The sequence below is a fragment of the Oryctolagus cuniculus genome, chromosome 6 (genome assembly GCF_964237555.1).
Source record: "Oryctolagus cuniculus chromosome 6, mOryCun1.1, whole genome shotgun sequence".
Classification (NCBI taxonomy): Eukaryota; Metazoa; Chordata; class Mammalia; order Lagomorpha; family Leporidae; genus Oryctolagus; species Oryctolagus cuniculus.
Genome location: NC_091437.1, coordinates 96,878,522 through 96,905,419, shown reverse-complemented (window position 1 = coordinate 96,905,419; position 26,898 = coordinate 96,878,522). Strand labels below are relative to the sequence as shown.

Here is a 26,898-nt window from a genome sequence, read left to right as displayed (position 1 = left end):
TGTCTCTATGGGAACCAGACACTTGAGAAGTAGCTTAGTCACAGTAGCTTAGGCAACTCAATGAGTAGGCTATTCAGTAAGGGGATACAGGATCTGGTTGATATAATGCAAAATTAGGGCATGTTACAGCAATAAGTACCCAAAAAAGTTTGAGAATATCCCACCTCTCATGTAATTCTAGCTGTGGGAAGAAGGCACGTTGGGTGTTATAAGGAAGTGTTGTTTTATAACAAAGGTATGAGAACAAAAAAAGAGTGCTGGTACAGTTCAGTCTTTGCTAGGAAACGGAAAAGAAACAGCACATTAGCAAGAAAATTAAGTCCATGGGTGTTACTGTAAATTAGGATGTTGTTAATAATATCTGGCCTGGGTGCTTTTGTTTAATGCTTTTTTTAAAAAAAATTCTTTCATCTCTTGTTAATATCAAAGTACCAAGACTTGTATTTCATCAAATAAATGTTGTGCTGATGACCAAACATGATTCCATTCTTGTGGGAGAACTCCTCAAGATAATCACACCCAATGGCTTGATTTTTCCCAACACTTTCCTTTTATTAACACCTGGCTTTCATAGGGGTTTGGGCAAGAATGGATCTTAAGAGTATTGGACCTCACTCTTCATTTTACATAAAAAAAAAGCATAAACACAAAAGATAAAGCATGTTTAATTGTAGACTCTATTAAGAATTTCCTACATACATAGCACTCAATTCAACATTAATGTTCTAAAAATGCCATTGCCAAGCGCATTTACACATGAGAAAATTGAAACTTTGGAGAGGTCAGAGACCAAATGTGGAAAATACTTATAATTATCCTGTTTGATATAAAATAGATATTCCATGAATACTGGTTATATTTTAATGTAATGTAGGTGAGAATTGACTATCCAAATAATACCTGAATCCTGCCATGGTGGTTAGTGAGTAATATGGTGGCAGTGTCTCCAGACTTATGAATTGTCAGTATGTGATACAGCTTGTGGTATGATAGAAAGAGCAGTAGATTTGAATTAAAGTAGATCTGGAGTCAAATCCAAACACAATGTTTTGGTCTTTGACCTTAGGCCAATTATTTCTTTTAACTGGACTTCAATTTTCACATCCATAAAACCAACTACTTGACTTGCAGAGTTGTTTTAAGAATTAAAATAGATCATGAATTTTAAAAGCCCTGGCTAGTATCTTATTAATGGCAACAATCAATAGTAAGAAAAAGCATGTCACCTGTTGAACTTGTAATGGTCTTTGGGCATTTGTTTTATATCAGGATTCTAAGAGTGTCAGTTGTCATAGTGAGTTTTGATTAATTTTTGTGTGGTGTGCTACTGGGATCATTCAGTACATTGAGGACAGAAAAGTGTGAAAGCAATTTATCTAGCATATTTCATCAGAACACTCCAGTTAGCCAGTAAACACAGGAAACACAGTGTTCCTACTGTGTGTTGGGGGATAATACTAAACTCAAGGACTTTTGAGGGATAACACTCTTCTATGGTGTTGGTGAAGGTTCTGAGATCTTAGTGTGGCACAGAGCAACAGGACACCCAGTGTTCTCATTGGATAATGGAGGAATGTTGATTTAAACCATATGATCTCTCTTTTGGCACCCAGTATCAGTGGTTGGAAGATTTTCTCTGTAAAAGGTCAGATATATAGTAAATATTTTAGGCATTGTGGACCATTTGCCGATCCTAACTACTCAGCTCCACCCTAATGGTGCTGAAGCAGCCATCGGCAGTACCTAAATGAATGAATGTGGCTGTGTTCCAATAATACTTGATATATAGTTCCCAAATTTGAATTGTGTATAATTTTCACGTCTTATGAAATATTATTATAGCCCAGAGATTGACAGACCATACCCTTTAGGCTAAATCTGGCTCATGGTCTGTTTTTGTAGGGCCTTTAAACTAAGAATACTGTTTAAAATTTTAAAAGGTTATTTAAAAAAAACACACACACACACACACAAAGAAGAATGTGTGTTGGAGACCATATGTGGCCTGCAAAACTTAAGTTATGTTTTATCTGTCCCTTTAGAGGGAAAGGTTGTCCCCTTCCCCCTATTCTGCATCCTGTCCTCAGTACCAGGACAATGAAATGACTGCAACACTGTAGCCACTATAGACTGTGAACTCAATAGGGCCTCCCATGTTTGCATCTGTGGCCCCAAGGAAGTGCAGGCCAGCTCATGAATTCATTCCCGTAAGAAAAATTTGTAACAAATAGACCCAAAATGCAATGGGGCAAACACAGTAAGAATAGATTATTATTTCTTATTTAATAGTCTAGAGTAGACATCTCAGGTTGCTTAGTTTGTGCAAAATTTGGCAATGCAGATAATGATTGTGCCATCTTTACCTTGTAGCTTTGGAAGCCTCTGAGCCATTGACATAAGCATTCTGGCTCCCAGGGAGAAAAAAACAGGGACAGCTTGAATGGGAAGTTTTGTGGACCAGGCTGAGAAGGGGCACACACTCCCACCCCAGGGCCATTGGCCTCACCCATGCAGCCCAGGGCCAAGGATACTGTGAAATGTGGTCCCACTGTGTGTACCCAGGAAGAAACAGAAAATGGATTTTAGTAAACAAGGAGTGGTTGCAGCCAATATCAACTGTTTGACCAATGAGTGAACCCCACAGCACACTTTCAAGCCCCCCTGGTAGCTCTGGCCATTCCAGCAGAGCAGTGTCCAAGGCCCATGGCTGGGGGCTACAGAGTGATGAGTGCCACTGTGACCCCAAGGGGTGGTGCCATGATTGCATTTTCTGCTTTGTGTATGAGTGGCAAATCAGATCGAAATGATGAAGTGGGATCTGCCTCCATATATTATCTCCTGGATACTGTGCAATGACATAGAATCTAAATTCTGAAAATCACATTTTTTTTTTTTTAACTCCAGAGAAATTTCCGGATGAACAAGACTTCTTCCATGTAGTTTTGCCCTTATCCTGATGGTGGTTCTTTTTCCCTTTTCCTGTCAGCCCCTTCCTTCCAACTGCTGGAAAAATGGAACTGAAATGTATGTTCTTGCTACTTTAATGAAGAAAGCCTATTTTTGTTACTCATGGATGTGAAGCGGGATGCAGTATGTGAACAGTAATCATCACTGCACTTGCCTGCTCTGGCTGGCTTCTGATCTCCCTTGCTCTGTGGCCTTTGTATTTCTGAGTCTCCCTTCTCCCATTTTTAACCTTTCCATGAATAATATGGAAGCAATCATAGGGCTTTTAGGAGAACAGTATTAAGCACATGGGAAGATCTCCATAAATAAAAGCTGTTATCGCTTACCTTGACGAGTTAGAGGAAGGAGTCAGCAACCATGCATATTTTGTTCCAGAGAGGAGAGAAGGAGATGGATAGAAAGCATTATAAGTGGCTGAAATGCTATACAGAGGGGGTAGATATCTATAAAGTACATTTAAGGGATCAGAATTGGAGATAATGAGTAGCAAAAAATGTGTTGATGCAGATAAAAGCATTGCATCTGTATTCACCTTTTATGCTTTATGCAACTATCTCATGTTTATTATCCAATTAGTTACTTCTTTTTGTTGAGGAGGAAACTAGGGTAGAAAAATCCAGTTGTTCACCCAAGGGAGCACATATATTAACTGGCAATACCTGGAAAATGATCTTGTCTTTGAATTGGCCAAGGAGGGTTGTAGAGAAGATTGAGGGCCAGGATTTTGTGTTGTGGGCATGGGGATGCGGTGAACAACATTAAAACAGTGTAATGACATGGTGGACGTGCACAGTGAGATTAATGTGATAGCAAAGAAAATTATTGTGCAGTTCTCCTGGTAGGGAATAATAAAGGCCCAAGAGTGGCTGTAACACTAGAAAGGAGAGAGAGATAGGAGAGTGGTTACAAATGAAATTTGGATAAGGCTTTTGATTGGATTCAGCTTTGAGTCTTTCACTTGGCACTGTAGGGGCCCTAGGTGTGGAGGCCAATTTGGCCAGGTCTACTCTGGCTTTATTCTTCTTTCTCTCTTTGTTCTATTACTTGGCAGTTGTCCCATGTTTTGGATTCATTGGGTTTCTCCACAATCAAAATTAATCTTTGCATTGGTGAACTTCTTTCTTTTATTCTCTACTTGGGTATTATTTTCATGATGTTGAAAGGGAGTCTCAAGTAAGTAGAAAATTAACGCATTCTAGTGTCAGATATCTAATCAGTTAAATGACCTGATTAACCTCACCACAGATTTGGATTTGTTTTTTGTTTTTTAAATCAAGCAGTAGTTCAACCATGATTTGTTTTTCATGTGCATATAATATCTCATGGTAACCCTGATTATTTCTTAATTGGCTTCAGAATTACACCCAACTCACAAAACTTGACATTTCACAACAGCTGTTAAGATATAGTTCTTAAAAACATGAAAAGGTTAATATTTCCATTGATACCAAGAGGAAAGAACAGTGGAGTCCTTGGGTCCCATAGGTAGTGTATATAGTTTAGTTAACATATTTAGTAATATTTTTAAGAGAAATAACATTTCAACACACACACACACACACACACACACACACATATATTTCTTCTTTCAGATAAGAGAGTTAATTTGAAAGCTTATCCTTAATCCTTCTTCCCCAGTGAACAGCCAGTATGGGGCCTTAAAAATAAACTGCTTCTGTATTCCAAGTGCCTGTTCCTGTTTTTCAGCTTCTTTTTCCCCAAAACAAAAGGTCCTGAATGGAGAGAATTTTTGAGTGACATCCAGGATCTGTCTGGGCCTGTCATATTAGCATTCTAAATAAGAAATTAAGAAGCCCCACAAAGCAGATAATTTTTTTCACTCATTTGATGGATACTGCATAAAGATTTGTGCTTCATTTGAGCAGACCCAGCAAGAGTCTTACATTGAGCAACAAGTCCTCATATTCCCGCATCACACCTCGCTGGCCAGTTAGGCTAAGCTGCCCAGGTAGGATGAGTACAAATAGAATTTAAGAACCTTATCTTTTATTCCACAGATTCAACATGTACATGCCATATCCTAAGAAGCTTACAATACTTTCTGAAATAGTTGAACTACCTTCTAGTAGCTCTTTCTAGCCTACAATTGATTATTTAAATAGAAATAATTTTTTTAAATGATGCATAAGGTTACTTTAAAAAGTTCGTAAAAGTGAAGTTTTATTTTGGTGCAGAAATTTTTAAAATCCATGCATGGAGGGGCTGGCTCTGTGGCGTAGTGGGCTAAGCCTCCTCCTGCAGGGCTGGCATCCCAGGGGGCGCCTGTTCACATTCCAGTTGCTCCATTTCTGACCCAGCTCTCTGCTATGGCCTGGAAAAAGCAGCAGACAGCCCAAGTGCTTAGACCCTTGCACTCACATGGGAGACCTGGAAGAACTTTGCAGCTTCTGACTTCAGATAGAACCAGTTCCAGCCATTTCAACCATTTGGGGAATGAGTGAACCAGTGGGTAGAAGATCTCTGTTTCTCTCTCTCTCTCTCTCCCTCCCTCCCTCCCTCCCTCCCTCCCTCCCTTTTTAACTCTGCCTTTCAAGTAAATAAATAAATCTTTTAAAAAAATCCATGCAAACATGGGTTTTTCAAAAAGTATATGAAAAACGTGTTTTTTAAAAAATATTTATTGATTTATTTGAAAGTCAGAAGTACAGAAAGAAGAGAAAGAGATCTTATTATCCATTGATTCACCCCTGAAATGGCCACAACAACCAGGGCTGCGCCAGGTCAGAGCCAGGAGCCTCATCCAGGTCTCCCCTGTGGAAGCAGGAGCCAAAGCACTTGGCCATCTTCTGCTGCTTTCCTGGGCACATCAGCAGGGATCTGGATTGGAAGTGGAGCAACCAGAACTTGAACCAATGTTCATATGGGATACCAGTGCTGCAGGTGGCAGCTTAACCTGTGTTGAGGTGGATTCGTTCTGAGAGGAGGAGCGTGGTGGGGGCAAGAAGCACAGAGTCACCACACAGACCCTGGGAGTCAGGTGAAAGCAGGCCAGAGGGAAGCAGCCCGCAGACTAATTTATTTTAGTTGGTACAGCAGCTTAAATAGCCAAGGCAGCCAATCTGGTCAAGGGGTAGTCTGTGCCCTAACCAATCACAGCCTGTTGCCAGGCAGTTTTTGTTGCCAGTGGCCATCTTGGCATGGCCTTCTCATTCTACCACAAACCTGTGCAACAGTGCCGGCCCCAAAATATGTGTTTTATTAAAAAAACTTATGCATGGATTTCAAAACTTTGATGCACAAAGATAAACTCATCCTTTAATTCCATTTTCCTCAAACTTTTTAAAGTTGCCCTTGTATTATTTCTTGAAATCCCAGATAGAAGAACACTTCCTAGGAGTTTGTGCAGATTTTGAGCTCGCAGATGTAAGGCGATACAGATACAAAAGACATTACATATCTCAAATATACTTATAGATTGAAAATATGAATAGGACAACAATTAAAAGGCAAAAATATATTTTTTCTGGATTTGTAATAACACCCTACATATTTTGTAGAGTCCAATTTCTAATTTAGAATGCTGTGATTTTGTAAAATTAGAACACAGACATAGGTTTCAAAGCAGTTCCTAAATGTCTGAATGTAAAGAATTTAGTCAGTGTATGTTGCCTTATGTGTTTGCCTGATTGTTAATTTTTTGATTATTAATTTAGAAAGATAAGTTGGGAGAAGAAAAGGAATAGCAGGGCAAAATTTGCAAAAGTGTGTTAATCAGAGCTCCAATAAAAATAGGAACACTTTGCTGTAGTGCTTCACTGGTCTATGTAAGCAATAAAGAGAAACTGCTTCCTCATTAATGTTTTATTTTTAGTCCTCATAAAACTGAAATGACTTAGTCTTTTTGGACTACACAAGATTAGTGCAATATTTGACACTGTAACACACTGTTAAATCAACACGAAAAAAATCTTGAAATACATCTTTTAAAACAATTATTAAAAAGGTGGGGATATTTTCATGGGTAGATAAATGGTTAGCTTTAAGGTTTCCAGAGAACAGAGAAAAGAAACCTCAGAAAAACATTATGGATCTCTTTCTAAACCCCTCCAAAAAGATAACCATGTTTTCCTTTAATTTTTCACCCGCCTTTGGAATCCCCAAGATCTTTGTGGATGCACTGAGTCAAAGGCAGAATTTTTGAAAAAGTCAATAAAAATCGGCAAAACAAATTATATCTGAGGCAGTTTCTGTTCTGTGGAGGGTTTGTGTTTGGCCCTAAAAATTTAGTAAGTAAGAAGTGTTAGGGGTTTTTCTCATGTCTTTGTGATTGTTTTGTTCAATGTACGACTCTGTCCCCAGCAGGCTGAACTGTGGGGACTTTAATGAGACTTGTGTGGTTGCTTTGGGCATTTTGCTGGAAGACTGTGTTCAATGATTCAGGGCAGATAAGGAGCGCCAGCAGTGGGAACTTGCAGAATGGACAAACGACAAGCTGGGAAAATGTGTCTGCAAGGGTCCGTCGCTGATACGTAGCACCTGTGTCATATGGCAATGCGAACTGTGGCGGGTCTGTGATAAGGCTCTGGCTCATTTGGCTGTAGGCAGAGCTCAGGGTCAAAAAAAGTGTTTTGTTGTCATGGGGGCAAAACTGCTGAATTTATAGGAAAAAATTTCATATGCTTATGCAACATGATCAGTAAAATAGTGTCTGGCTGTTTTATGTTTTCTTTAAAGAAGCTTTGAAAATTCTACATTCCAGTCCATTTTCCAAACTTTGCTCTGAGAAGATTCGTTAAGCAACTTTGTGACATGGTTTGCTTTGGCTGTCCACTCGGTGAAGTTAGATTCTACCTCTTCTCTCTCTTCCTGGTGGTGGACATGGCTACAATATAGAAATATACAGCTTCCTGATGAGGTCGAGAAAATTGGTGATGAGTACATACCTCCCTCAAAACCGTTTTCACAGTGCTTATTGATGAGATAAAGACCACAGTGTCATGTACAAGTACTAGCATTATTAACACAGATGTAATGGTCAAAGCTCTGAACTGAATGAGCAACAAAATAATCTCAGTAGTGTGAAATTCAATCTTGTCACTGAAATAAAGCAAATGACACATAAGAATGGACCCCTACTCGCTTCCCTGAGGACCCCAAAGTATTCACAGTGGTTTCCCTATTGCATATAGGTCCCCATGCTAATGCCATGTGGTCTTCATATTAGAACGACTCAAAATGTAAGACCGCATCACAAAATTTGTCAGAACAGAAGCAGTAGGCACTATTTAGTACCTTAATCTTCTAGCATAGAGCAGTGTAGTTGTGGGCAGTGATCTTGAAAAACATCCATGAAGTAATTCAGAAAATTGTGCCCCTTCTCTAGTTACTCACTAGGTACATGGGTCCTGGCACCCAGAGCACATGCACCTGACCACACCCTTCCCTCCTGCCTGAGTCACCATGTCCTTCGTGGCCTGATAATACAAGTTATTCATAAAGTCAATCTTGCATCATTTATAGAATGTACACACAGCACTGTGGGTGGTGTCTAAGCATAATGCTTGCCTTTAGGGAGCTTATAAAGGTGTAAAGCAGGCTGTCACTGGCAAATGACTGAATATTCAGCAATCTGTCATTGGAGTAATACTGCTCTAATGCCACCTAAGTCCACTAAAAGTTAACATACAAGAGTCTCACCATGTTAAAGAAACAACTCTTCCTGTACTTGGTATTCATGGCAGACATACCCTAGTGGCTACCGTCACTTACCTAGTAAGAAATAGCCTGTAATAGATGTCAAGTAAGAACATGTGCATGATGGATCAGGAAAGAGAAAATCAGAATCCATGGGAAGTGTACATCTAAAAAAAAAATGTCAGAAACCCTGAGTTAGTTGCTTTGAGGGCTTCTGCTGTTCTTAAATTACACTAGAATTTCTTTGTTCTAGCTGGTCGGTGTTGCAGAGTGACACAGCTGCTCAGAAATTGATGAGATGAAGATCCTATGGCTTCAGTTATCAGTGGTGGAGTTCCTCTGGGTTCCTAGAAGAGAGTATCCCCTATGATATAAAAAGAGTGGAGTTGTTGCAGGCAAAGCAGTCGTGTATATTCTGAGTCTCACTTAAGTCTAAGTATAGGTTACCCAACCAAGTCCTGGTACCTGCTCTCAATAAAAGAGTTTAAGCCAAGGCCAGCATTGTGACATAGCAAGTTAAGCCTCTGCCTGAGATGCCATCATCTCCCATGGGTGCCGGTTTGAGAAACGGCTGTTCCATTTCTGATCCAGCTCCCTGCTAAAGCAATGGAAGATGGCCCAAGTCCTTGGGCTCCTCTACCGATGTGGGAGACTGGAAAGAAGCTCCTGGCTCCTGGCTTCAGCCTGGCCCAGCCCTCACTATTGCAGCTGTTTGGAGAATAAGCCAGTGGACGGAAGATATTACCTCTCTCTCTCTCTCACTCCCCCCCCCCCCTGTTATTCTCTGTCTCTTTGTCTCTCTGTAACTCTTGCCTTTCAAATAAATGAAAAATAAATCTTTTTTAAAATTTCAAACATAAAAGGGATAGGCTGAGGAACTGCAAAGCTCTTGCAATTTTGCCTTTTAAATGTCTTGGGTGTTTTAAAAGTATTGTTTGGATGTACTTTTTTTTTAAAAATATTTATTTTATTTATTTGAAAGAGTTACAGAGCGAGGTAGAGTCAGAGAGAGAGAGAGAGGTCTTCCATTCACTGGTTCACTCCCCAGATGGCCGCAATGACTGGAGCTGTGCCAATCCGAAGCCATGAGCCAGGAGCTTCTTCTGGGTCTCCCACGCAGGTGCAGGGGCCCAAGGACTTCGGCCATCTTCCACTGCTTTCCCAGGCCACAGCAGAGAGCTGGATCGGAAGTTGAACAGCCGGACTCAAAGCGGCATCCATATGGGATGCTGGCCCAGTAGGCTGTGACTTTAATCCGCTGCACCACAGCGCCAGCCCCTGGATGTGCTTTCATTTTCAGAATAAATATTTTTAGTCTATAGTTTCATTACCAAGAGAAAGCTAATCTTGTCTTAGTGAATATATATATATATATATATATATATATACTTTTTTTACTTTTATTATGGAAACTTCCAGTCATATAAAAAGGCAGATGGAATAGTATAATAAAACCAATATAACCTCTCCAACTTTAATAAAAATGAAGTCCTAGTTAATTTTGTTTATGTGTATCCTCTCTACATCCCTGTGTTGTCCTTTCTGTCCAAGGGTGATTTTTCAAAGTAAATCCCAGCTACTATATATATGCTTTACATTTTTTTTTTTTTTTGGACAGGCAAAGTTAGAGAGAGAGAGAGAGACAGAGAGAAAGGTCTTCCTTCCACTGGTTCACCCCCCGAAATGGCCACTACGGCCAGTGCGCTGCGCTGATCCGAAGCCAGGAGCCAGGTGCTTCCTCCTGGTCTCCCATGCAGGTGCAGGGCCCAAGCACTTGGGCCATCCTCCACTGCCTTCCTGGGCCACTATGCTTTACATTTTAAGATCAGTATGCATTTAAGACTCCATTAGGGGGAGGGCACTTGGACAACCATTAAGATGCTGTTTGGGGTGCCCACACCCCATAACAGAGGGCCTAGGTTAGAGTTCCTGCTCCACTTCCAATTCCAGCTTCCTTACAGTGTGCACCCTACAAGGCTGCAGGTGATGGCACAAGTAGTTGGATCCCTTCCACCTACACAGGAGACCCAGACTGAGTTCCAGGCTATGGCTTCAGAATAGCCCAGCCCTGTCTATTGCAGACATTAAAGGAATTAACCAGAGGATGGAAGTTAGCTCGCTCTCTCTCTCTCTCTCTCTCTCTCCTTCCGTCTCTCTCTATTCTCTCTCCCTCTCTCCCTTTCAAGTAAATAAAAGCAAAATAAAATTTTTAAAAAAATTTAAAAGATTCCATTAAAGGAGTTTTTAGACTAGAAATAATAGATAGTACTCAGTACCTTAGCCATCTACCAAAATTAATAATTTTTAATATCATTAAATGTCTAATCAATAGTTATACTCTCCATTTTTAAATGTTCCTTTTTAGTTGTAAAATACACAAGCCATAAATGCTGTCTTCCTGACCATTTTTCAGTGCACTGTTCAGTCATGTTATGTAAATCCACAGTGCTGTGCAACCAACCCATCTTTAAAGCTGTTTTCAATTGAGACTGAACGTCTGTACCCACTCAAGAACTCCCCAGTCCTCCCTGCCTCTAGAGCCTAGCAACCTCAATTCTACCTGTGTCTCCATGAATTTCAGGTGCTTTTTATCAGTGAATTTATACAGTATTTATCTCCTGACTGGCTTAGTGTCACTTAGCACAATATACTCAGGGGACATCCATGTAGTAAAATGTGTCAGAATTTCCTTCCTTTTTAAGGTTAAATCATGTTCCACTGCATGTACATACTGCATTTTGTTTATCCATTCATCCATCAGTGGAACACTTGGGTTGCTCCTGCCTTTTGGTTTATTGCCTTTTGATTTATTGATTGCTATTTACTATTATTTGATTCATTCCTACATTCTGACAGATGTAGCAATTCTTTATGCCAGATATTAATCCTTAACCAAAGGAATGATTTGCAAACATTTGTTCCCATTCTGTAGGTTGCCTTTCCTTTCTGTTCACTGTACCCTTTGATGCACAGACATCTTAAATTTTGGTGTACTCAACTTTATCTTTTCTTTTGTTGCCTGTGCTTCTGGTGTCATATCTGAGAAGTCATTGCCGTATCCAGTGTTAGGAAGTTTTCCCCTAAGACTTTTATAATTTACTCTTATATTTAACTATTAGCTGTGTTCTGAATTAGTTTTTGTGTAAGGCATGAGGTGAGGATACAATTTATTTTTTGCATGTGGATATACAATTTATTCAGCATCATTTGTTGAAATTACTATCATTTCCCCCCTTGAATGGTCTTAGCACCCTTGTTGAAAATCATTCGACATGTATGCAGAGTTTACTTCTGGTCTTTCTGTTCATTTCCATCATCCCATATATCTGTATTTATTCCACAACCACATTGTTTTTATTACTGTAGCTTTGAAAGAAGTTTTGAAATTGAGAAGTGTGAGAACTCCAACTTTGTTCTATTTCAGTATTGTTTTGAACATTCAAGGTCCCTTGAAATTACATACAAGTTCTAAGAGGGATTTTTCTCTCAGCAAGAAAAATTCCCATTGGAGATTTGATCAGGATTGTATTAAATCTGTAAATTCCTTTGGATAGTAGATTTCTTAATCATAAATTTTATATCTATGAGCATGTGATGTCATCCATTTACTGTGTCTCTATCAATTTCTTTCAGCAATGCTTTGTAGTTTTCAGTGTTAAAGTCTTTTACCTCCTTGGTTAAGTTTATTACTAAATAACTGATTCTTTTTATTGCTGCTGTTATAAATGGAATTATATTAATTACCTTCCCAAATTAGTCATTGTTAGTGTCTAGAAACACAACTGATTTTTGTGTATTGATTTTGTATCCTGTACCTGTACTGAATCGTTCTAAGAGAAATTGTTTTGTTTGTGGAACCTAATTTAGGATACAGTTATGTCATTGCAAACAGATCATTTGACTTCTTCCTTTACAGTTCTGATGCCTCTTACTTGTTATGCTTGCTCAACTGCTCTGGCTATGACTCCTCCTACTCCGTTAAGTAGAAAGAGCAAAAGGGGGTCACTTTTTCTTGTTCCTTATATGAGAAGAAAAAAGCTGTCAGACATTCAACAATGAGTATATTAGCTGTGTAGGCTTTTCGTATATTACGTTATTATTTTGAGTTGGCTTCTTTCTATACCTAGTTGAGTATTTCCTCCCAGTGGTCTTATTTATTTATTTATTTACATTTTTATAGTTTTCTTATCTCTTAAGTGTTTTTTAATCTGCAGCTTCTTGCTCACTTTTTGCTTTCTTTAACTCCAGTGTTTTGAAGTAACCAGGTCATCTGTCCTGTAGAGTTCCAGAGAGTCTGAGTTTCCTTGACTGTGTCCCTCCTGTATAATTTTTTTTTTTTTTTGACAGGCAGAGTTAGATAGTGAGAGAGAGAGACAGAGAGAAAGGTCTTCCTTCTGTTGGTTCACCCCCCAAATGGCTGCTACGGCTGGCGCGCTGCGCTGATCCAAAGCCAGGAGCCAGGTGCTTCTTCCTGGTCTCCCATGTGGTGCAGGGCCCAAGGACTTGGGCCATCCTCTACTGCCTTCCCGGGCCAAAGCAGAGAGCTGGATTGGAAGAGGAGCAACCTGGACAGAATCTGCCACCCCAACCGGGACTAGAACCCGGGGTGCCGGCACCACAGGCGGAGGATTAGCCTAGTGAGCTGCGGCACCGGCCCCTCCTGTATAATTTGGCATGTTCCTTCATCTCCTCAGTATTTCCTACAAACCAGGAGCTAGATCCAGAAGCTTAATTAGATTTAGCTTTCTCTCTGTTCCTCTTTTTTTTTTTTTTGTTAAGATTTCATGGATGAGTTTTACTTTTCCAGTAAGAAATGTATGTTTGACTTCTGTTGTTGTTAAAGCTTCAACATTCTGTTAGTGTCCTTCAGCAAGCCATTGTAGGATGTCTTACGTTCTTTTTGGATCAAAGATAATTGATTAAGAAGGAAAAAATTCCATAAAGTCCTTAATTTAGCTGACTAAAGTAAATAGAGATGTACCAGCAGAAATAAAAGGACAAGTAGTTCTTTTGCAGTTAACTAGCCCAGTGTTAGTTTTGGAAAGGTAAAGTGTTGCTATGAGATTAAACTACTTTCTGAATTTTGATTATTTCTCAAATATCTCCTTTCTTTACATGGCTCTTATCTTTAACAGCCTGGCTTCACATGCGATTTCAATGCAAAATGTTGATGCATCTTTTGGTGGCCATGAAAATAGAGTCCCATGTCTAGATTGTGCTACAGCTCTTATTGTAACAGTAATGGATTAAAAAAAAAAAAAAAGCAGAAGTAGTAGCAGTAGCAGCTTACTGTTAGCCAGGTACTAGGTCCAGAAATTCAGATATAGTACCAAGCTTAATCTTGCAAAGAAACCTGTTTTATTCCCATGTTACTGATGAAGGTCCTGGGGACAAAGGTTAAAACATTTTCTTTTTTTTTAATAAGGAACTTATGAATACTTTAGATTCTCAGGATTACAGGAAATATACGATAATTACTACAATACTTACTAATTCTCATGTTAAACATTTCTATCAAATGAAGATTTTTTTTTAAGATTTATTTATTTATTTGAAACTCAGAGTTACATAGAAAAGAGGGAAAGACAGAAAGAGGTATCTTCTATTTGCTGGTTCACTCCCCAGTTGACTGCAATAGCCAGGGTTAGGCCAAGCCAAATCCAGGAGCTTCTTCCAGGTATCTCATGTGTGTGCAGGGGCCCAAGCTCATGGACCATTTTCTGCTGTTTTCCCAGGCTATTAGCAGGGAGCTGGATCAGAAGTGGAGCAGCCAGGACATGAACCGGTACATGTGGGGTGCCAGCTTCGCAGGCCACAGCTTTACCTACTATGCCACAACGCTGGCCCCCACACAAAGATCTTGTTCAGTAGCAGTAATCGGCTGAAAAAACAAAAACAAAAAAAACAGGAAACAGTTAAAAGAATATGATGGCCCCAGGGAATAATGCTGGTGATCTGGGATGACAGCAATTTTAGTCTCTTGTGTTCTAGAAACATGAGAAAAAGATCTTGAGGCAATGGGGCAGTTAAAGATTACCTGACAGAAGACAAGACAAAACACCTGTTTTAGGCCTGGGTCTACAGACATTCAGTAGAGTTCATCATTATTTAATTTTTTTTTACATATGTGACTTTCTGTTAAGTAGTCATAGTTTATCTTTGGTGTACTGAAAACAGTTGTGGGTAGCCTAGAAATATAACAAGTCCTTCACTTTCAATTAAGGATCAGATCCACATAATCTACAAGCAGGGTTCGATTTCATTTGTGCAAGGGGGTGTGGCTTAGATGCTATATATTATCTTGTCTTTCAGTAAAGAGCAGCTTCAGAAAGGGTCTCCACTAGAATTTCCTGGGCACAAGAGTGGTACTATGTTTAGTTTCCTCATACAACAAGAAAAAGGATAAAGCATTTTATTGAAGTTGCTCTGTGTGAGCTGCTTCGCTCTGTTTTTCCATTATTGCTAGGGAACTAGATTTCAGAGTGCGCCTTTTGTAAAATTATTGTGTGCCATTCCCGATGAGGAGCTTCAATATTTCCTGTAAAGGTCCCTTTACAAGATTACTTTTGAAAAAGGAATATGTTAAGACTCTGCTTTGTCATCTTTTAAAGAAAAGGTATCATAATTAAAAAAATAGTTTGCGGGCGCGTGTTTAGCCTAGCTGGAAGACACCTGTGACCCCCATTGGAGTACCTAGGTTCCATGCCTGGCTGCAGCTCCTGACTCCACCTGCTAGACCCTTCCTGTCCCGACCCTCAGCGGCCACAGGTGATAGCTGCTCAAGTAGCTGGGTTCCTGCAGCTCGTGTGGGAGACCTGGATTGAGTTCCCAGCTCCCAGGTGTGGCCTGGCCCGGCTCCAGATGTTGTGGGCATTTGGAAAGTGAACCAGCTGATGGGACTGTTCATGTGCTCTCACTCTCTCTCTATAATAAAAGACAAAGGAAATATGTGAACAGTTCATATGCTAGGGAGGTAAACAACAGTTACGAACAACATTCACAGGCCTCTCATACTGATTGGAGTATTTGGATGTTTCCTGAAAGAGAGGGAAAAATGGAACGGGAATAGGGAGAAGGGGATGCTTAGAGAAGGACTCATGGCCGGGGGGGAAGCAAAGAAACAAAGACCAGTAGTGAAGATGAAGATGTGAATTTCTGGTGCCAGTAGCAGGATGACAGGGTTGATACGATGTAAAACTGAGAGCAAGGAGAGGGTTTAGGAGAATACCAAGGTTTGGGGTTGGTAGGTTGTCATTCATCTAAAGAAGGAATACAGTTGACTTCCAGAGGGAAATAGGGTAAGTGCAACTTACCACACAATGTGTCAGGTGCTTGATGCTTGATGGACATGCAAGGAGAAATGACCAACAAGTCATTGATATATATGCCTATGGAGGCCTCAGATCTGATGGAGGGAGTGAGGTGGTGTGGTTTAAGTATTAAGTAATGGATAACCAGATTCTTGGAGGATACCCAGAAAAGATCGACAGCATTGTAGACAGCAGAAGAGGAGCAAGGTTAACAAGAGAGTAGACAGCATTGTTGAATGCCACAGAGCAGTCAAAGCCAGACAAGAATGGTGACGTTTGGCGATGAGATTTCTTTAAAATGAGATGTTGCTTTGAGATGGAGGCAAAGCTTTAACTAATTTTTCAAAAGTGATATAACAAAAAATGATATTTTGAAAGAAACCATTTTGTAACTGCTGCCCTGGAATTTGTTAGTTCAAGAAAATTACTTATTAGAGAAAAGTAATATTAAACCAAAGACATGGTGATTTTCATTTCTCAGTTTTGGTCTAAGAATGTGTTTTTCCCTCCTTCTAAATATGCCAAAATAAGCCATCATGGTACGACAAATTTATTAGCTATGCAGTATTAGCTTTTGTTGTATTTAACTTGTATCAGGCAAGTTTGAAAATTTTGAAGCTATTAAAATATTTTCTATTATAACAGGAAAATAAAATCAAACATGTTAGAAGTATTCCAGTTACTAGAATTGTGTAAGCAAATCTGTAAACACAGTTATCTGCCCTTCTGCTTGTCCCTGCATAAGTAAAACAGGGTGAAATGGTTTTGCACCCTGCCAACTCAGTTATCAAGCACAAATCACAGTACTGCTGGATCGCAGTGTTCATGTCTCAAATCAGAGTCCATGCCCTCTGGAGCTCTGTTTTCCAAACTGCAGATGGTGGCAGGGCTATGAAGTGCAAACACTCAGAGTACATGCAACACACTGATTGAAGTCTTATTTTGTGAAACTTATACTTCAACTGCGTGTACCTGCATGTTTACTCTGTGTGTGTGTGTGTGTGTGTGTGTGTGTGTTGTGAAAGACAGAGAGAGAGAGAGAGAATGAGAAATTACAAGATTGTGGTATAAAACTTAATTTCTTATGGTGGATTGTAGTAAAAAGATGTTTGAGAAACACTACTTTCAACTAGAGCCTATTCCTATTCTAAAATTATCTCCTTCCAGTTAACTGCCAAACCATTCTTTTGGTGTCATAAATGTTTCGTAACAATATCATAGAGTGGCAGGATAAAAACTGCTAAGGGATGACTGCTAATAACAAAAGCAAATAGCATTAGGAGGTAAATAAGTCCAACATCTGTGTTATATTTTACCACAGGATGGAACAAGCCTTTAAAATTTATTAGTATTCCAACTAGCAAGTCATTACTGTAATTTATGAAGAAAAGTTAAAGCGTGCTATATATTAACAAACAATAGAGTAATTCTTTTGATGGTCATATAAATAAGCAGCCATATTAAGGAGAAATAATACTTTTTCAAAAGCAACAATACTATGGCACATAAATTCCAGAATTGGCAATTAAATCAAGGTGGTGAGTCTCCACCCTTGCCACATAAAAAGATTCATTGACATGGTTATGAGACAAGTCATGTATTTTTATTGGCCTGAACTAGAGGGAGTAAACACCTTAGTCAGGTGTTCTGTTTCAGAAACAGCTGTTTGGACTTCCCCTATTGGTTAATTCTGTTCTGGGGACTACTTGAATATTTGACTTTAAAAAAATTTTTTCACCGCTCTCGCTGTTATTTATTATCCTTGGGAGTGAACAATTTCCTATGAAACCTAGAGTAGATGAGTTAGTTTTTCTTCACTTATTTGTAAACCGTGTTTATGCTTCTACAACGTACGACATTTCATAGATTGCAGGTAGTATTCAAAGGGAGCGTTTATGAATGTTAAGGGGTGTGAATCGTCCAACGGGAAATTTGAGGGAATTGTTTGCATTTGTGCCTCCCGGGCCAGCTTTTGGACACTGTTAGCCTCTGCGTCTGTATTTCCTCCCAGCCCTCTCGTAAACCATGGAGTGTTTGCTTTGTCCCTTGGCCAATCTACCCCTGACTTCTGGCAATCCCACGTCCTCCACCTCCTTCCATTGCCAGTCGGCTAGCAGAGGAGGGGCAGGCATCACAGACCTCTGCCCCTTCCCCTTCTAGCACTCCTGGAAGGTAGGAGGGTGCTTCTGTGGGTTGGGTGGCCTTAGAGAGGGGTATGGCAGTGCTAGAAGGCTGTGGGAGGTGCTGGTTCTGCCTCCCTGGCTAAACCTGATTGGCCCATACCAGGTGCCAAGCATGTCCACCCCATCACTCCATTCCAGGTCCCTGCACACTCCTAAGTATATAAACGTGTAATTGTGTCATATTGAGAAACACCTATTCTTTTCTTGTTTTATGTGAGGACACTGTGTTTGCCATCTAGCCTTCTATCACATCCACAAACGAGGCTCACTGCATACACAGAGCCTCAGAATGGGCAAGCAAACATAGGTCCTGGCTCCCCAGGCTAGGACTCTCCTATTGCAGGAGGAGGTGGGGCTCTTGGAAGTTACTCAAGGGGAGGGTAGATTTCAGTTACATGGAGAGCAGGGAGGAAGACACAGGCAAGTCCTGAGATTGAAAGTGTATCCAGAAGACAATGCAGAGATCGTGTGTAAGGTTTATGTGGGTCAGTATTGGGTAGTGAGAATCTTACTTTCTTTGAGTTTTATCTTCTTGACGCTTACATAACACTTGAAGACTGTGGTGATAGAGTACCCAGGCCAGATGGGCAGCCTTACCTGAAGGCATAATTCCTCTAATTAACACTTTCCCAGGGCAAGTAATTATACAGGTAGATTCTGTACTTATTCCCAAGGGTTGCTGTGACAATAAAATAGTATATCAGAAATTGTTGGCCAGTGTCGCGGCTCAATAGGCTGATCCTCCACCTGCAGCGCTGGCACACCGGGTTCTAGTCCCGGTCGGGGCTCCGGATTGTGTCCCGGTTGCTCCTCTTCCAGTCCAGCTCTCTGCTGTGGCCTGGGAAGGCAGTGGAGGATGGCCCAAGTGCTTGGGCCCTGCACCCCATGGGAGACCAGGAGAAGCACCTGGCTCCTGGCTTCAGATCAGCGCAATGCACCGGCCGCAGCGGCCATTTGGAGGGTGAACCAACGGCAAAAGGAAGACCTTTCTCTCTGTCTTTCTCTCTCACACTGTCCACTCTGCCTGTCAAAAAATTTTAAAAATAAATAAATAAATAAATAAGAAATTGTTGTTCTTTGGAAAAATCTTAAATACCATACATATAAAAGTAACTGTTATTAGTAGAATGCCAATAAAACCTTCAAAAACATATCCTTTATTAAGTTATAGAATCCTTTTATCTTTCCAGAAATTTTTCCTTCTTCACTAATTATGCTGGCTCTTCAGTCATGAACCATATTTCTTCCTGGATTTTATATATTACAAATAGGCAACACCATGAAGATTGTACCTATCTGCATATCAGCCAAGGGCATTTCAATGCCAGTAAATGACATCAGGATATAAGTTGCATAGACTTGACTACTCAACAGTATGGCCCAAAGCTAGGCTTCAGGGTGCTAGAACTCCTCTGTGTATATAATGCTGGCTATTTGATGCCCAGATAGTGTCATGTGAGTGTCCAGGTCAGCTCCCTGAGCTAAACATGGTCCTGGGTGATCAAAGTGACCATCAATTCCAACTTTGAATATACTTAAAATTGGCAAGCAGTCTGAATAAATACTCGTGGAGAGCTGTCATCTAGGGTAAAATTCTACTTAGCATCCTTCTGAAATTAATCTACAGTGTATTTATTTTCTGATATTTGTGGCAGGACATCTGGAACTCAAAGTGGATCATGGTATAATATAGATATGGCTTTTTTTTATTTATTTGACTGGTAGAGTTATAGACAGTGAGAGGATAATGGCATATTGATTGACTGACTGACTGCTGCTCCTGAAACAGACATATTGAGCTGAATGTCTCCCCTGTTTTATGTCTCAGTAACTGTAGATTTTATATTCTTATAATATTTAAGTGGCATATGATTTCTTCATCATGCAAAGTACCAACACCACGTAGGATAGTGTCAGTAAATAAAGCACTGAAGCCTCAACACAATAAGTTGTGCACACGAAAGGCAACCGGAGTCTCCGTTTCCCTGGGTGTCTCTTGCTTCTTGCCTTTGCTGGTGCTGGCTCCCACCTAATGTGACACTGTATTTATGTGACATCAAGCATACATGATGTTGACCTATGAAATTCTTCTTTTAGGATCCACCCACTTCAGTTTCCCTTGGACTGCGAATGGAAGAAATGATTTTCAACTTGGCAGATACACATCTATTTTTTAACGACTTAGAAGTAAGTCCTAATGGTTTTATACGTCATGTTGCATGTCTGAAAAGTGGAGACTGGTCTTAAATAGCAATGGGATATTATTTTTAAACATATAATTGGAACAATGAGATAAAGTAATTGATCGTCTGGCAGTATTCCACCTTCATGGTAGTTCTGCTTTGCCTTTCTTTGGCTGTTGTGTTTCCAACTTAGATCCCACGTCACTGTTGGTAGGGATTTGGATTTGGTAATGTGAATCTTAAGTGTTGAAGTCTGTGGATTAGCCGAAGCCGCCTGTTTCTCACATGATGCATAATCTCTGTGGAGATTTACCTTTACCTTTACAATGCAACAGAAGTAGTAATACTTACAAATGCTGTCTATGTCATACTCGTCCTGTGTTAGTGTGGACGCTTTTCTTTCTGGATGGTCCAATCGCTTGGAGGTCATTGTTGGAGGATATTGTAGTTGGGACTTGGTTGCTAGGGTTTCTTATGTCAAACTGCTGATGATTTTATTGGTCCATTGTGATTGGTTGGAAATTTTTGTGTGATGGCTAGCTAAATGTGTTAGCAGCATTGACAACATGATGAGCTTGGTTAGCAGCATTCTTAATAACGAATATTGTTTTTCAATCTCCATAATGAGAAAACATGATCATAGCTACCTGTCACCCATTTCTTAACAGAGACAGTTGTTTATTTAAATTCCACTGTTAAGAAAGCTGTGGTAGGGTTGCCAACAGGCATTAATCATCAAGTTGTTGTTTCATTCGATTTTATAAACGTATGTTATTTCAGACAGGAGGGGAATCTGAAAGATTCAAATAGAACTTTTACTGATCAAAGTTAATTGGCAGCAATTGGCCTTTAAATATTTCCTGATGTTTCCCTTTTCAAAGTCAAGCAAAATGCACCTTATTTAATAGATGAGCCAAAATCATTTGAAAAATGCCACGGTGTGACAGAACTTAAATGTGGTTTGTTCAACATCTGTCCTGTATTTTGATTTCTTTTCATCTGCAATGGAACTACTCACAGTCAAATTGGCAACTTCCAATGCAATAAAATTATTTAAATGTTCTTTTCCCCCCATTCCTTAGTGAAATATTTATTTTTATACTTAGGGGTAAAATACAAAATTCTTTTGCATTTTCAAGTGTTTGCTGTCCTTAAGGAAATTACATGTAAGTCATTACTGTTTTTTAAGATAGAAATATTGCAAGTGAGTGACAAGTTCAGAATTGCCTTTAGGAAAGCTTAGTAATCATACTTGCTTTCAAAAGCTGTTCCTGATTTATGGCTGTATTTCACTTCATGAGCAGCACGAAAAAATTCCATTTTTTACTAGTCTGTTAAAATTCCTATCCTGTTTCTTTTTGTTTCTGAAGATAGATACTAAGTTGATGTTTTGTCGTGGGTACAACCTGAGGTTAATAAGTGTTAATAGCACCCATCAAGAAGAAAATTAGCAGCAATTTGCTATTGTTTTTAAACTTTCTATTCTTTAAGATGTCAGAGATTGTCTATACAGTGCCAAAACTGTGTGGTGAAAAAGTGAGAAGTTAGGCAAAAAATAATTTGATATAATATAGACAAAAATACATTCAAACTTAGTTGTGATCTAATACAAACAGATGTTTTATTTGTTTACTGGACATAATTCACAACTGAAGGGTATATAGAGACTGAATTGGCGCTCAAACAAATAAATAAAATGTGTATATTAAATGATCTACTTTAAGAATATAGAAGATGTAGTTTTTCTGTAAATTCAGATTTCAAAAGAACGATGTCTGGTATAGTTGTTGAAATATCACACTAGTCTTGGTGTAAGGGCTATTTCTTATCAGAGGTAAAGTAGGAAAGAGAAGGAAGGTACAATTCAACCAAATATGTCAACAATAAAAATTTTAAGCTTGTAACGTTATAAAAGTTGATTATAAGTTATTTCACTTGAGGAGAATAAAGAGATAACAGAAGTATCAATAAAATATTTGTTTAGCCCCTGTCTTTGGAAATGGTTGAAGTGTATTAGATATGCTCAATACTTATAAAACAGATTGACTCTTATACTTATTTCAAGCTTTCATTTTATATTTTGCAATTTGACAAACCTGGGACTGGTGATTGCAGATATAAATTTCCTTCAGAATAAAAAGTAAACATTTCCTGGTGAAAATAAGAGTATTGGCAGAATGCTTTGAAGAAAACCAAAATTATCTCACCAGGCAGAAATGATGTGGTAATGCCTGATTTCACCCTCCAATTAGCAATGTGTGGTGGTCGGGGATGTGAATAGGGTAATATATTTAAATTACATGTTTTAGCTGTTTAAAGTCTAAGGTACAAGTAATTTCAAGAAGTTTAACCATCTCTGGGGTAGTTTCAAGTGTGGTTTCTGAATTCTGTTGTTTACTTTTGGCCTTATTTTCTTCTAAATCTTAACTTTTTCCCAGCCACCCTCTGTATACTTTGGTTAGTTCACTGTTTGGCTCAGTAAGACCTTCTGAATCTGTGAGGGGCTCTCAGTAACATTTGATATATTATCAAAGTATGTGCTTAAAGCAGTAATTAGAACATGACTTAGGAAATTTAGGGTGTAATTCTTAAAGTGAGTTAAGAATGTCTTACTTGAACTTTAAGGAATAAAAAAGTAAGTCTTTTTTTGGTTTTTAAAAATATTATTTGTCATGTGACTTAGAAAAATCACAATTGACAGGAACTTTGTTGCTATTCTAAGAAAAGAATAAACCAGAAATTTTGATTTTCTGTACCATTAAAAATCTTTGATACCTTAAGGAACATGAGTGACAGGAGACATCGGTATCACAGGATATAACATTTTCCTCCATCACAGAAGGCTTTTGACTTTAGTGCCATCATGCACTTCTGGGTTGCCTATTTCTAAGTCTGACAAATGTCCTGGGTATCATTTTATAAGAAAGGTGCAGCATGATGATGCCTATATGGAATTCATTTTTTTATGAGCAACGGTATGGAATTGGAGTTTATTTCTGCATCTTTAGTATAGTGTGGCTCTTTCTGACTGAGTGGAGAAAGAGTTCTTTCTGTTGGACTTTCACGGAAAGGCAGTCGGCAAACAGTGAGGACAGGCTGTTGGCACTGATCATGTTGCAGTTGAACCTGCTGCTGATTAGTTGGTACTCCTGCTGGGCTTTTCCACAGATAAAAGAAAGTGCTGTATAAAGATGGATGTAAGTCTAAATAAAAATCAGGCAGTACACTTCGGTTGAATTTTCTCTTTTGTCTCGTGGAAAGTAATATGATTTCACCTGTATTATGGTTGCCATCCTATCTGGTGGTGTAGATATGGTGGCCCTCAAGAGTGACAAGAGGCAGGTGTCTGGTCCCGTGTCACTTCTGCTGGGAATCAGGGTAGGGAAGTTGTGGAAAATGGTGAGACACAGGCACGTGAAGCTCTCACACACAGCTGACTCCCCCAGGTAAGAGTGTGGCTGCTTTGGATCTCCCCTCTTCCCTGTCCTAATTGCAACAAACCAAAGGATTCTTTGGTGTCAGGATTTACGGCGTCAATGGTTCCATACTTTCTGGGCCTTCCGTAATGCAGACTCCCATCTCAAGTCCAATTTTTAAGTTTTTTTTGTTTGTTTCTTAATTAGAGAGAGATGCAGACAGAACAATGGGCAAAGAGAGGGCCCATCAGTTGGGTCATTCCTCAAATGCCTACAACAGCCAGCAGTGGGCCTGGCTGAAGCCAGGAGCCAGGAACTCAGTTGAGGTCTCCTATGTGGGTGCTGAAACCCAATTACTCAGCCCTTACCACTGTCTCCCAGGTACGCAGTAGGAGGAAGCTGGAGCCCGCACCTTGAGGTGGGCATCCAACCCACCTGGCATGGGACATGGGCCTCTTCACTGCTGGGCTGAATGCCCACCCACCCCTCCAAATCTGATGTTTATATACCTGGGGCTATAGTCCCTTATTCTCACCTTTTCTATTAAAAAAATTGTGCTGGGACAAAAGCTTCTGCTCTCACTAGAGCATGGGTTTGATGAGTCAAGAGCCAAGGAAAGTAACTGGTGGACAGGCTCTTCAGTACAACACCGTAATATAAAGGGAGTAATCTACAGTGATTTTTTTCTTATAAATCAAATAAATTGGCTTGTTCTATGGTTTAATTGATTTCCTAAATTTGCAATAATATTTTATTACACTAAACCTTAGGTCATGATTAATTATTTTAATATTTGTTAGTAATACATTTATTTTTAGCTCGGAAAAAATGTCTGTCATCAACACACCAGGTATGCCAATGTTAAGCAACTTAGTTTCAAGTGAAGTGCTCTATGCTGACCTACACTTTGTGCTTTCAAGAGAATAAAATATTTTAAACTAATTCAGAATTAGTTGATTTTGCAAGTTGGAGAAATACCTGTCACCCAGAAAGTACTTGGTTTTCTATAAAAGAGGAAGGAACTATGATACCCGGCAGCCAGCGTTTGTCTGGATGCTGGAAGCCCTGGTTCTCTGCTGCAAGGGCAGGGCCTGGTGAGTGTTTGCAAGGAAGACACTGTGGGAGAAATCCAGGGTGATCTCTGCGTTAGTGCTCTTGGAGTAGCTCCTTGAAAGTGTGTGGGTATAGCAATGACGATATTCCACACTTGAATGTCCCTAGGTACATATACACATTCATCTGCATAAAGCTCACAGAAAAATATGCATTCTGAAAGTACTATCCATGGAATTCAGGGTCAAAGTACTATCCATGGAATTTCAGCAAAAACACAAATTTGTCTTTCAACTCCATTTTTCTTTTAGTTTTGTAGTTTACTTTTTGTATTTTACAAAGTATTTTCCTGTTTACCACTTGTTATTTTCAGTTCTATACTTAGGCTTGGCATACGTGTTTATTTTTCTCCTGATAGTCACAAAATAGAAATAAAACATTTTTTTACATCCTGGTAGCACCTTCACAACTCCATGATCATTGCCTTCTGTATGCTGACCTTTGAAATGACTACTTGTTGGATTGAATTTTTATGTACTTTCTTTTTTTCTTAAAAAAATCATTTATTTGAAAGGAAGAGTTACAGACAGAGGAAGGGACATTCCCCATATAGCCCCAATGGCCAGACCTGGGCTGATCTGAAGCCAGGAGCCAGGAGCTTTTTCTGAGTCTCCCATGTTGTGCCAGGGCCCAAGCACTTGGACCATCATCCACTGCTTTCCTAGGCACATTAGCAGAGAGCTCAATGGGAAGAGGAATAGCTGGGACACAAACCAGCACCCATATGTCATGTGGCACCGCAGGCAGAGGCTTAACATAATATGCCACAATGCTGGCCCTTCTTATGTATTTGCTTAGAAGACTAATTTCTGTTTCCTTCCTCATAGAAGACAGAATTGACTTTGCCTCCCTATGTTTTCATGTAGATTGCTAGACCTAGCCCATTTACTTAGTTAATAAGAGTAGCAGCAAAACCCTCCGGTAAGGCCGCATTGTGGCACAGCGGGTGAAGCCACTCTCTGCGAAGCTGACATCCCATATGAGCACCGGTTTGAGTGTTGGCTGCTCCACTTCCGATTCAGCTCCCTGCTAATGTACCTGGGAAAGTAGTGGAAGTTGGCCCAAGTGCTTGGGCCCCTGCACCCACGTGAGAGACCCCGAAGAAGCTCCTGGCTCTTGGCTTCGACCTGACCCAGCCCTGGCTGTTGAGGCCATTTGGGGGAGTGAACCAGCAGATGGAAAAACTTCTCTCTCTCTTTGTGTGTGTGTCTGTCTAACTCTGCTTTTCAAATAAATAAAATGAATCTTTTAAAAAAATTTAAAAACATAACCTTCCTATACCCGTACAAAATTTATATTATAATTTTAAACAGCAGCAATAACTACAACACAAAAACAAAAACTCAGAAAAGGAAAGATAAGGAATAATCTGTATAAGTATTTGTGACAAATATATGAATAAAACTATAGCATATTGCTGAGAGATTTGAAGGAATATTTAAAGAAATGGAATTTCTTTTCTTTTTTATAATATGACAATTGTTCTATTTTAAAGCGTAAATAGGATCAACTACTTAGCTATTTATTTTTGACTGAAATGTAGAGTTCTGGCTCAATGAAAAACTAGGGTGTTATAAATTTCTACAATACAAAATGCAGATTTGTGCTGGACTGACTGATATTGGACCAACTTTGGGGAGAAAAAAACAGAAACTCAGCTTTTAGAAAAATTTTCTATGTGTTAAAATAAAACTGAACAAATTCATAGAGAAGGAATGGATTTTTCCACTTACATGCTACAATAGGTAATTTTAAAAGGTAGATTAAGATACGAAGGTCTGAGCCTTAAGGAGAAAATGTAGATAAATCCAAAGTCATAAAGAAATTCTGTCTCTCTGTCTCTCTCTGTCTGTAACTCTTTCAAAATAGATAAATCTTTAAAAAAAAAAAAAACAAGCAGGAGGAGGGGGCAGCACTGTGGTATAGCGAGCAGTGCCACCACCTATGATGTCATCATTCCATATGGATACTGGCATACTGGTTTGTGTCCCAGCTGCCCCACTTCCAGTCCAGCTCCTTGCTAATGCACCTGGGAAAGCCTGGCAGATGACCCAAGTGCTTGTGCCCCTAC

At 39.5% G+C, this 26,898-nt stretch overlaps 1 protein-coding gene across 25 annotated transcripts in view; it reads left to right on the top strand.

Annotated features, from left to right (window-relative positions):
* Window positions 1-26,898, top strand: part of EYA1 (EYA transcriptional coactivator and phosphatase 1) — a 372,680-nt gene that overhangs the window by 303,091 nt on the left and 42,691 nt on the right. For all 25 annotated transcript variants that reach the window (XM_017341392.3, XM_008255649.4, XM_008255648.4 and 22 more), the window contains one exon: window positions 20,213-20,302. In XM_017341392.3, the coding sequence (XP_017196881.1) occupies window positions 20,213-20,302 (90 nt within the window). The remainder of the gene's footprint in view (window positions 1-20,212; window positions 20,303-26,898) is intronic.